The 12,909-nt window shown below is 39.0% G+C and overlaps 1 protein-coding gene across 3 annotated transcripts in view; it reads left to right on the forward strand.

The window, feature by feature from the left end:
- RORA (RAR related orphan receptor A) overlaps nt 1-12,909 on the forward strand; it is a 553,808-nt gene that overhangs the window by 389,038 nt on the left and 151,861 nt on the right. For all 3 annotated transcript variants that reach the window (XM_043493174.1, XM_038420591.2, XM_043493173.1), the window contains exon 2: nt 5,097-5,126. In XM_043493174.1, the coding sequence (XP_043349109.1) occupies nt 5,097-5,126 (30 nt within the window). The remainder of the gene's footprint in view (nt 1-5,096; nt 5,127-12,909) is intronic.

The following is a 12,909-nucleotide window of genomic DNA, read 5'->3' on the forward strand; positions in this document are numbered from 1 at the left end:
CCCAAAATAGAAAAGCTTTGTTTTTGCCATGGTGAGCTGCTGTTCTGTCAGTAACAGCTAGACATCCCCTTTTCTGTATGAGCAAGCTTTGGGAAAGCTAAAACCTTACAAAATATTTTTATTCTCATAATTTCTAAAGTGATTTTTTTAAAAAGCTTTTATTTAATTATAGAATGCTTGATTGTTCTTATATTCCTGATTGTTTGATGTCTAGTGTATGTTGTCCTTGCAACCCTAGCACATAATTTATTTCTCTTTTGGGTGAACTGTAAGCATTAGTGTCCATTAACAATTTTTGAAACAAAAGTACTTGGAGCACTTTCAGTAATATGTACTGATTATCATTAACAGCTCTTTTGTCCTAGACGAGGACATAGTTTTGTAATATCATTTTGTTTGGTCAGACCCGCTCAGCCTGCATTTACAATATATGTGTGCATTTTGCTTTTACCTTGACCATCATAAAAACAGTGCCAAGAAAGATCATGTGACTTCTTTGAGCCAGGGATCCCTATGTACTTTATATAAACCATTGTTAAACATTCTAAAAGAATGTATTCCTGTCTGAGTACATTCAAGTCTATTATTCTGCTTTTCTAGGTTCTCTGCAAGCACCCAAGTGTTATGTATAATCTACCACCTTAATTGCTAGCTTCTAACAATGATAAAGTAAAAGAGAAGTGGAGTGATGGATAGAAACACAGTAGGATCCGGAAGATTGTAATACATTTTCTTTCTGATTTTACATAATACATCAGGTGGGAAGCCTAGAGTTAAAAAGTTTTAATGTTTTTGATTCCATAATGACAGGTTTATAATGTGCCATAAAAACACTAAATTCCAGAATTTCCCAAAGTTACAGTGCTGACTTCCTGATTTTTTGTAACCATGCCATTGATAATCAACTAATGTTGGCTCAAAGAGCTGAGCTAGTATTATTAAAGTCAGTTTAAATTAATATTAAGCAAAGAAAATAAAACATTATCCTGGTTAAAGCATTCTGATGCCCAGTTACATGGTCTGCCATTGCTGCAGGCCTTTCTAAAGACAAAATTTTTGGAACAGTTTTCTCAGAGGTTTAAGAAAACTATATGTAACTACTGCACTCAAGCAAATATTTCAGAGAATAATGAATTCTGCCAGATGGGACTTTTTACTTATCATTCTTTACATCAAAGTACAGAAGTTTTCCCCTTGAAATATGTAAAGTTGACAATTGTACAACAGCAGTAATGATCCGAGTTCACAGACTAAACAATGTTTCATTATGCTTTTTTAGATGTTATTTGGGTGGGCAACTCCAAGAAATAGCTTATGATGTATAAAATGTTTGGGTTTTTTTTAATTCTCAGAAGACATTTTTATCTCTGTTTGAAGTTGGCTAGTGAAGGTCATATGGCTAACTGCTTGCAAAATGATATCCTGTCCCTGTTGCTAGGTGTTCTTCCTCAAGTTTATTCCATAGAGAAACCTGTTTTTGTAAATATCACCCATAATGGCAAATGATGTATATTTAGTGGGAGTGGAAAAACGAGTGTCATATAAATTCTTTTCACTTAAAACAAAATGAAATTGCTTGTTGCCACATAGAGAATTGCATAGCAACATGTTAACTTGACTAGGATTTGGCATTGATTGGGAATGTCCAATCACACTGCTGAATTGATAAACACCGAGATAAGTGTAATATTGAACCTTTCACTCACTGATAACCATGGCTGTGGTATTTTCGTGACATTTTCTTTGCTTTACTTTGAAGTCTGGCCATTTGAAATCATGAAATCTTTCTGTATTAGCAACACTGAAGCTGTTTGGTTTTGTTTTAAAATTAGAATGAAAAATTGGCAGTTTAAGACCGTGATAATCACTTTAAGTTGTCACACATTACTTCAGAAAATCACATTGAAAATGAACCCATGTATGTAATGTGAAATATACTGTAATCTGATTTAACAATTTGAGTTTTTCTTAAATAACGTTTTTAAATGGGGTCAAAGGATTGTATATGCTCCCACTTGTTTACAAAATTAACAACTGGTGCTTTATTTTAGACACATCTTGGAGTTTGGTCCCATGCTGAGTTGTGGATCATCCATGCCATTTCCATTTTACCATATGCATTTTCCATTGTATTCCATTTTCTATTCTATTGTACAAATTTAGCATCCAATCCTGCAAATATTTAGGTACACAAGTAATCCCATTAAACTGAATGGGACTAATCAGTGAGTAAAGTTGATTATATGCATTAGACTTTGCAGATTTAGATCCTTAAGTGATCCCATTGATTTCAGTGGAATTGACTGCTTCTGTAAAACTAGTGAGATATGGCCCATAGAAGAGAAATAGAAATCTGAACATTAATAGAGTTAGCATTTGCTGTGAATGATTTAAAATTCATGACAGTGCTTAATATATGTCTCATATTGACAGATTCTTCAGAGTTATTTGTACATTTCCCTTCAAAACACACTTTTAATTGTCTATTTCTAGGGGATTATTATACTTAAGTGGTTAGAATCACTATGCCTTTGTTTTCCTGTCGTAATACTAGACAAATTATGCTACAATGACCTAGCAATGCATGGCATATTTTTTGTTAAAGCAGTGTTTATAATGTATCCTATCTGATTAACTGGTTGGATGTCCCAGTAGCTTTGCTTTTCAAAGTTTCCCCATGTGTAATTATTTATGTGGGAGGAATCTTTAAATTTACAAATTTAAAAAATACTTCTTTAAAAATATAATTAAGATTCCTAGTTAATTTTAATCTAGTCCTGTTGAAATCAATGGCAAAACTCATATTGATTTCATTTGGACCAAAAATGGTTTCAGTAAAGGCTCAATTAAAATTAATACCTTTGGTTTATACATAGCTAATGCCAGTGTAATGCTGCAGAAGACACAATCAATCATTGACTGCAATCAAGATGATGTATGTTTTTAAACAGATCTAAAAATGTGTGTGTAAAAGATCTTAAGCCTTATCGGCTGCTAATCGGTAATTATTACAGATACGTTTGATTCGCTAAATATACCACACTTGTTTAAAAATTTTAAGTAGAAAGATATAAATGTTAATATTTCCATCAGTGCTTCATGCGTCAGGAGAAAGTAGTCCCTCGGTCAGCAAATACAGCTAAGTCTGTTTTGTGCTGTGGCAAACCTTATTGTGATGAGGCTGTGAGTAATCAGAAGTGACAGCATAAGCCCTTTCTGTTCAAAGTGATTTTACCAAAAGCATTATTTTCTGAGAGGAGTACACATATGGCTCTCATAATGCTGAAAGAGTACTGATGTATCAATTTATTAGCACTAGAGTTCTGAGAGAGAGTTGCAAATCGTGTTCAGATTAAAGACTCTTTTTTTTTCTCTGCATTTGTGATTCAGTAGAATACCCCGAAGATTGTAGGGGCTAGTCAAATAAGCTACAGCAGAGATGAGGGCTTCTATCAAGGAAATGCTATGAAAGTTCATAGTGATGACTTCTGTAAGGATATGTGTGTACTATTCTGTAGATTAACCAAGAAAACGAATAATAACTAAGACTTTCTCTCTTGGGGGAAAAATGGGTGTTCTTGATGAGGGCTATAATTTCAAATTCAAGTAAGTAAGGCTGCAATGTTACTGCAGTGTTCAGCACCTCTGAGTTAGGTCTCGTCATCAGTTTTGCCAACTTCTGTGATATTTGGTGTTAAAGTCTGGAGGTGTGTTATTGTGAGAATCTCAGCTTTCCTTTAAATTAGATTTGACTCTTTGTGGTTATGGAGAAAATCTTGAAAATGTGAAACCTAAAGGCTGAAAAACCATAAGGTAATTTAAAACTCTTTTTAAAAAAAATGCTCGTGATTTTAAGCCATTCTTGTGATTTTTTTTTTTTAGAAGGCCTGTGCCTCATGATTCTTGAATGCTTGATTTAATATTGATTTGTGTGTCAGAATAGGGACACTTTGAAAGTGTCATCTTTAGAGGTCAAGTATAAATTTACAAACGACATCATCTGTTTTTTTGTGGATTTTTAGAATCTACTTTGTGTTGCTGAGAAGTTCCATAACCAACCAATAGGGCTAAAATAAAAGCTTACTCTTTCTGTATAAATTTGTTTTGGGGGTCAAGGAGATACAGAACTGCCTTACTTTCATACATTGCAAGCAAAGCCAATCCAAGATTTCATTACAGGTCTTAATCATGAACTAAATATTTCAAATACTTTTATTACTTCCAGTAGCCTCTTTCCCCTCTCACAGAATGCCCCCAAAGCAGAGTGAAGCTTAAATAATGAGAGCTCAGAGTAGAGCACCAGTTATCTACTAAAGTGGAGACAACATTGTTTATATTCAAGCATGAATTCCGATGACATTTAACAGAGTTAATATTATCTTTATTTGGTATTATGTATCTTGCCTAGTTCCATTTGTTTTGTTGCATTTTATAAAATGTCTCAAATTTCACATGAGCTGGAATCTCCCCGCTGATTGTCACCACAAGCCTCTTTGGCATAAAAACATCTTTATTACTTCAACAATATATTTAACAGGTTGTATCTATTTTGCTTCCAGCTTAGAATAGCAGCCAATAATGCCCATATTCATAATGCTGTTTATTTGGTTTTAATGAGCATGATCTGCAGCTTGCAGTAAAAAGACAACTTGAACTTAATGGCCATAGCAAATGAATTTCTGTCTTGCTCAGATCTTTTCTGTGCAGGTAGGTTGATGTGCATTGGTTGGTATAAGTGTGGGAAAATTCTTTACCATGGGAAATAAAAGGTGGGGGCCCTCTGAACGTAGTGTTGTGCCTTTTAGAATAGACACTTCTCAAAACAGTTTGAACTTGAATAGGCTTTTGGACAACAAAATCTCAGTGGATACATAGCTGAGCCTTCGTTTATGGGAAGGAGGACACAAAATAACATTAAAACCTGCACACAAAGAAGGGAGATACTCCTGAATCTAATGTTGAAATAAATGTGATGTTCATCCCTCTTCTATAGAGGCAGCCGTATGTCTGTGATAAGAGTTGAACAATGAAATGTGTATCAAAAGAGTTTACACAATGGTGATTTTCCTAACAATGGTATCATTTCTTCCCTCCAGGTATTTCCGTAACAAAGAAGACGCATACATGTAAGTAATACCTTTTTATTTGGTCTTCTCTTACAAATGGAATTCACGGTAGTCTGACTGATGTGCCTTTCAGACTATTAACTGCTTGTCTGATCTGGGGAAGTTCCACTTTACAAACTCTAGTGTGCTTCCCAAGACAGAGTGGTTCAGCCCAGGGATGAAATTTCATCAAAATGAGTATGCAGTGTGTGTGTGTGTCCTGGGGCAGAGGGAGGGAAGGGAAGGGAAGGGAAGGGAAGGGGTTTGAAGAAGCAAGGCAAAGCTCTGGGTTCTGATGTATGTGCCTTTCTAGTCGGCTGGTAACTAGCGTATCCTGAAGCCAAGGGAGAGGACAATTACCTTCTGATCTCCCTTCATTCGTGTGCCTGTTACATATGTGATATGCTTCAAATGAAAACCTATTTTTTAATTTTATTTTAAATCTCCTCCCCCTTTCTGTCCACTAGTCTGTAAGTGAGATGATGTTGTGATTGTGCTTAAGGAGAATTCTGGTTGGAAATTAGACATTTTTCTGTTAGCCATCCATATACACAGCCATAGTAAATGACATTGTGGAAACTGATGTGGACGTGTACACTGACTGAACACATATTTACTCTAAGTCCCCCTCGTCACAGACAGCTACTTTTGGGATCAGTGCACATTCTTACTCCATAGTGAGCCAAAAGCTCAGAGCTGAAGAAGTGTTATGATTTGTTACTGGGGAGTGATATTATACACTGCAATGTTCCGAAATCAGTATGTCACGGAAGTCAGGTAGAGTGAAGTGATTGCACTTGTCCACCATTTCACGTATCCATAGAAAGAGGAAAAATTAATGGATATAGAATTTGATGAATGCCTCATATAAGAATCATACACTCTGCTATGCAAGACTTGTTAGGATGTATTTTAACAAAGACAAGACTTAGAGGTGTGTTTACCACAGCTTCATAGGGTGAAACCAGTTTCATAAAATATCGTACATTAATTTCACTCCCTATTTCATTCATCATTTTAAAATATCCATGTTAAGAAAAAACACACTTTAAAATCATATATCACTAAACAATGTCTTATCAAATTTAATAACAGATTTATAGTCTATGGTTTGTTGATAGAAGACATTCTGATGTCACGTTGTTTGAAATGTTAAATGTCACAAACTTGTTTAGAGTACAATGACGGTCCTCTGCATAGGCGGGTGTAGTAATAAAGACTCATTTTTAGGGTCACATTCTCCCATTAGATGTATAGATATGTGGTTTCCATTGACACAAATGGGAATTACATATGGGCATCTGAGGGAAAATTTTGGCCCTTAGCTTTTGGTGAATATTTGAGCTCACACTGACTGAGATTGCCAGTACAGGAGACTGAAGTCCTCTGTATATCCGCAGGCCAGGCATTGTACAGACAGCTTCCTTGCACAGCCTTGCCCATGAGCTCAACCCTGGCCTGGAGGGACCACCCTCTCTAGAGGTGGTAAGTAATTCAGAATTTATGCTAGCTCAGTCCTGGGCCTCTCTTGCACAGAGGCTAGTGATTGTGCTTACTGTACATGGTGGTTTGTGACATGGACTCCAGTCCACCTGGAAATAAGCTGAAACCACCAAACTATATATTTTATATACGGTAGCGCCTTTGACTGACCCGCTGTCAGGAATGCCACTTCTCCATTTTCACTCTGTAGTGCCATATATACACGAAATTATACATTAGCCAGAGACCTGAAGACTGTAGGAAAGACTTTCTTAATCCATGTCAGACTAATAAAGAATTGTCCTCACTTATGCTTTAATGGATTGTGCGTCTGGGGCCTATTATGGAAAACAGTCTTGTTTTGGAAACCTAATTTGTTGTACTGGATGATTTATGCTAAGTCTCTGTTGACAGTGCTGACTAATGATGGGAAAGTATCGTTTTGTATCAGTAACAGTGAAAGATATTCTGATTCATAGCTTACAGAAAAGCAAAGTTTTGTTTAAGTGTTCTATTATGTGCGGTAGACACAATCACAATGTATGTGCTGTTAACAATCACACATACGCCCTATGAACTAGCTCAAGCACATATTAGAGGCCCTGTTCTGTGGCATCATACACATGAAGAAAGATCTACTTGTTTGTAATTTAAAGAGAATTGGCAGAGTGTGGTTCTCACTTTGCACATACCTAGCAGATGATTCTATGCGCTTCTCGGAAGCATAACAAGAAAGTTGTCTGAGCAATGGAAAGATGAGTTTACCCATTAGGCAAGGATCGGAATAAAATGAGTAATATACAATAGTTGTAGTGTAGTCACCGTTTGCAGATAAACACAAGAATTTTCCTTCAACTTTGATTGAAGTTCCTTGAGAACTAAATAACAGTGTGACTAATTCTCTTAAATCAGGAATTTATTCAGACTATGCATCCTTAACAGTTTGTCATAATGCACACTAAGTTTGTCTTTTTTCCTATAATTGCGCAGAAAACAGTTTAGAGATTAAAATGTCCAATTGTGCAATAGTGTCAGACAAGTGTAGTTTCATGTCTGCACCCAGATGCAAGAATCACAAAGCAAATCTGAGCTGTTATGGAGCCTAATAATATGCAAATAAAATGACACTCTTCCCTGACAAGCATTTTGTGTATTGACTCATGCCAAATCATTGTATTTGTATATTTAATCTATTTATCCACAGCATGCTCATCACCATGAGCATAAATTTAACAAAAATAAGCCAAGTTAAATAGATTAGGATTTCTCTAAGGAAAATCCAAAAGCATTCTTACAAGCAGCATGTGATGTGGGTGCTGTATCTGATACGATTTAGGGATCCAGCAAAAAGGGATTTAGGTATCACAGTTCTATCAAACTAAGTTCCTCCAAGTACAGGGGCATTTGAGTCTGCTGATTGGCTAAAAGCCGGTCACTGATTTTAGAAGAAGAGTTCTAATGACCTTCTGACCCAGTTAGAGTCATGTGTTGTAATGTCACTTATTCTAGTAAACGTGCCAGGAAGTTTTGGCTGATTTTATGGAACATAGCCATCTTGGGCAGCAGGTTATCTCTGTTTGTATATCACCCATTGTGTTGGGTTGGAGTAAATAGTCTTGTGGTAGTCTTCTTGGTATTAGTCTTTGATAAATTCTGTATTAGGTGAAATTTAACTGTTGGGCAAAAGACAGCTAGTTAGTTGAACTCACTTCTGAATCAAACCCTACACAAGTATTCCTGCATATGCAAAATACTGTTGAAGAGCCTTATGTCTCCCATCTATTTAATTAGCTGAATGAAACCTGAGAGATTTAAGCTCTTGTCGTACAACCTGTCAGTAATGCTCTGTGGTTATATCTCACCAAGTAAAAATGCACTGTTGCTCTCTGGCAGCTTCTGTAATATCATCTTTATATTATGTCCTTTGGGAATTTGTGAGTTACAATACTTGAAACCCTACAAGAGAGTGGTGTTCTTCCAGGCTTTGCCCACAGAATAAGCTATGTCCACACAAGAGACTGAGGCACTGCTTTCAGGAGACTAAGCAGATGTTCAAAACAGGACGACGCATACTGTCTCGGCCTCTTGAGCTTGGCTCCTCTTCCTTGGGGCTTGTATGCCCTGCTGGCCTCTGCTAGGCTCCCTGGACTTTGATTTTTCTTGATTAGGGAAAAAGATGATGGTACTTGCTGAAACCTCCCCCATGCCCAACCCCATTGGCACCAAAGTGGCAGTTCCCTTAGAGTAGGTTGTGCTTCTCTTCATAAAATGCTCTGCCTCTGCCTTCTTCTATGCCAGGGAGGGCAAACTACGGCCTGCGGGCTGCATCTGGCCCACCAGCCATTTTAATCTAGCCCTTGAGCTCCTGCTGGGGAGTGGAGTCTGGGGCTTTCCGTGCTTCGATGCTCCAGCCAGGAAGCAGGGTTGGGGGCCGCTCCGCGTGGCTCCTGGAAGCAGCAGCATGTCCCTCCTCCAGCTTCTATGCATAGGAGCAGCCAGAGGGCTCCACCACACCGCCGCCCCATTGGCTGGGAACTGCGGCCAATGGGAGCTGCAGGGTCAGCGCTTGTGGATGGGGCAGCATGCAGCAGAGACGTCTGGCTGCGCCTCTGCATAGGATCCCGGAGGAGGGACATGCTGCTGCTTCTGGGAGCTGCTTGAGCTAAGCGCTGCCTGGAGCCTGCACCCCTGAGCCACCCCCACGCCTCAAACCCCTGCCCCAGCCCTGATCCCCCTCCTGCACCCCCAGCCCCAACCCAAAGCCCTTACCCCCCCATGCCCCAAGCCCCTCCCCCAGCCCTGATCCCCCTCCCGCCCTCTGAAACCCTCGGTTCCAGCCTGGAGTACCCTCCTACACCCCAGAGCCTGTACCCTAGCCAGAGCCCTCACCCCCTCCCACACCCCAACCCCAATTTCATGAGCATTGATGGCCCACCATACAATTTCTTTACCAGATGTGGCCCTCAGGCCAAAAAGTCTGTCCATCCTCTTCTATGCTATGAGTAAAGAAATACTCTAAATGCTTGCATTCACTTAGATGACAATAATAATAGCTAACACCCACTGAGGTGAACTGGGCAGTTCACATTTCCCAGAACCTACAGTTTCAGGCTCTTTGGAAACTCAGACAGCCATCACTGCATCTGTTACGCTGAGCTGACATTTTCAAAACTTTCCTTATCACTATAACAGCTCGAGACCCCTTTTAAAAAATAAACCTTGAAAGTCTGGAGAAAAAGAGGCCGCCATAACACATTTTGTAATGCTGCCTTTTGGCTCAAGCCAAGCCATGGAAGTGTAATAAGTGAATATGGTAGCATTTCACCTCCAGCACCTTGAATTCACTTCTCAACCATATTCAGTGAAAATTACTTAAGTGGCCACAGTTCAGATACTTGCTGAGTTGTCTCCATACCACCACTCAGTTTTTCATGGTTGGTGATGCCTACTTAGTGAAGTAGCCTGTCCTATATTGGTTCAGAGTCAGAGCTTGTCTACATTTGGCAATGTATTGCAGAATAATTCTAGAATAATTATTTCCTAACAAGACCCCATGTGGATACTCGTGTTCTAGAATAGGAATGTTACAGTGGGTCTTGTTAGGAAATAATTATTCTGGAATAACGATTTCCAAATGTAGATAAGCCCTTAGTTTTCCAGTGGCAGTTGCAGAATATTTTCAAAAGAATGGGGGCTAATTTGAAAGAGCATGAGCTCCTGTTCAATAGCTAAATCAGGTGAAGACAATGTAAGCCTCACAGGATTTGGTTCACAAACCAATAAAGCAGTTTGGTTAACAAAGATGGAAGTGAATCAACCCCTAAGGTTTAGTTGATGGAGTTCCCCACCCAGCTCCTTCCTAGCCCCATAGTCGCTGCCTCTCTGTGCTTTACCTGTACCATCCCCACAATAAGTTCTGGCATTACTCCTACACCAGTTTTCCATTAGGCTCTGACTCAGAAAAGCAATTAAGCATTGACTTCAGTAGGATTTAAGCACATACTTAACTTCAAGCATGTGTTTAAGGGATGCATTCCTGAATCAGGTCCTTAATATCTTCAGCCCTCAAAGGATGTTAAAAAGAGGGCATGGCTTGTCAGAGAGTGAGGGAGGACAGCTTTGCAGCAGGCTCATCAGCTGTATAGATATTCAAATAATCTTAAATCATAGTCACCAAACTTTTACAAGCAGACTGAGGTTTCCAGTTCTGTTTGATTCAAAAAGTAAGGCAATTTATTGACTCTAGTCCTCTTTCTTCTTCCGTGTGTCCCTCTTATACTATACGTGTTACCATACTGTCCTCATTCAGGTCATAACATTGGTGGACTTCCCTGTCTTATGATTGTTTCTTTAAATATAGTAATTATGTAATTGTGCTAAAGGGAAAAAGAGAACAAAGGATTCATCTTTACTGCTCAGACTTATGAATACCTAGTACATAAATTACACTTTTGCTTACTTTACACTGTGCTTTTGTGTGCCAACTAGAGTAAGTAAAAATACCCTTTCCTTCACAAAGTGGGAACAGGCAGAAAATTGACGGTTAACAGTATCTGCTGTTAGTAACTATGCCTCTAGAGAACAGGTGACAAACTAAACCCTGTCCCGTGGGCCAATAAAAAAGCTGTTTGGTCCCCTGTGTGTAACTTCCTAATAACTTAACTGTGCAGCCTTAAGAGCCCTTGGAGGCTTTTCTGCCAGCACGCTCCCTCTCTTTGTTAAGAATGCTTATTAAAAATGATTTTATAATGAAGTTGCCTCAAATAGCAGCTACTTTCCTATTTGTCCTTGAAGCACTGTTTGCCCTGCTGAAGAATCCTAGAGACAACTATCTAGGGCTTTTCTCCTGGTTTAAAACTTTTTTCTAGACTTTGATTTCTTGTGGGAGCCAAGGGACACCTGTTCTTCACCCACTGGTTATGTAAGTTTAAGTTGTTTATGAAGCTGTCATAGGGAAATGTTTGGTTTTAGTGCACTGACCGGTAATCAATCAGTTTTATTCTCTCCCAGATACAGTAGCCTGCCAGTGGTTGGTTTGTTGAGAAAGAGACAGTGTGTGTGTAAAAGCTAAGTCGTCTTCTCTCCATAAATAGGTAAAACACTGAATACTGGGGCAGAAATAGTGAAGCACGCTCCTTCATGCATGAACTGAGCCTTTTGATTACCAGAGGATTCCTCCTGCCAGCTAAGGAAGTGGAATCAGAGGATATTTAAATGATTGATTATTAATTTTTTTGGTAAGCATGAAGCTGGGAGCACAATGACAGCAACTGGGCTTGGATGTGTGGCTTTCATCAAGGATAGCAAGACGTTCAGAGGTGTGTTGGGACCCTGCTATCTTCTATTCTCTACACAGCTGCTATGTGTTTGAATGAGGGAAGCTCCTAATTAGACTCCACCTCACCACCAGGCAGAGTTGGCTTCAGACATTAAAAGTACTTTGTAGTTTCTGCAAGAGTGGCACATCAGGCAAGCCCTGTGCACGGCCTAGGAGAATTCTGGCTGAGTCTGCTAGAATTCCTACTTGGGACTCCAGCTACAGTGCAGCCACTTCTTACTTCTCCAGCAGTTCTGCTGGTATATAGAGTAGCGTTTAGCCATGTGTGACTTTTGGCTCTGAACATTGGTTTGCTACCCCCTCTTACGGTGCTTTCTGATAACAGGGATCTCTGGTGGATTCTATAGCATGGATCTTGTTTGTCTTGTCTGCAGAGCACCAGATGCACTAGAGTAAGCTGAATAGCGACTAACAAACTGGGATGCAGATGAAGTTTGGCAAGTCAGGACTCAGAGAATCAGCTTCTACCAGAGGAATTATTAGTATTAGTATGTCCCTTAGAGGTACAGTTTGGCTACATACGGAAATTCAGGCAGGAAAAGCAGGTGAAATGAAACTCCTAAATTGTGCAGCATTTTATCCATAGGTAAATTCTGAGCCACTCCTCAACTCGAATACACACTAATGGGGATTATAAATTAATAAGATCCATTTCTGTTTCACACTTCATTTATTTCACTGTACTGCTGTGTGAAGTGTATAATATGGGTGTATGCCTTTTCTTCAATATTGTCTTATTATTGAAAGGATGGATTTGGAGCTGCTGTTTTAAAGACCAATAGAAACTAGCTGATAACTTCTGGCTGTGAACTCTTAAGCTGCTGGAAGCCATTATTCAGGAAGATGTTCAGAAAACAACTAACAGAATTAATTTTACACTGTCTTCAGCCTTAGGTAGTAAATGCTTTAGGAATCCCTTCCATTTTGTAGTCAATTGCCCAAAAAGCAGCACTGTTTCTATTGTAAGAAGTCAGGGGCCATTCA

Source organism: Dermochelys coriacea, chromosome 10 (assembly GCF_009764565.3).
Source record: "Dermochelys coriacea isolate rDerCor1 chromosome 10, rDerCor1.pri.v4, whole genome shotgun sequence".
Classification (NCBI taxonomy): domain Eukaryota; kingdom Metazoa; phylum Chordata; order Testudines; family Dermochelyidae; genus Dermochelys; species Dermochelys coriacea.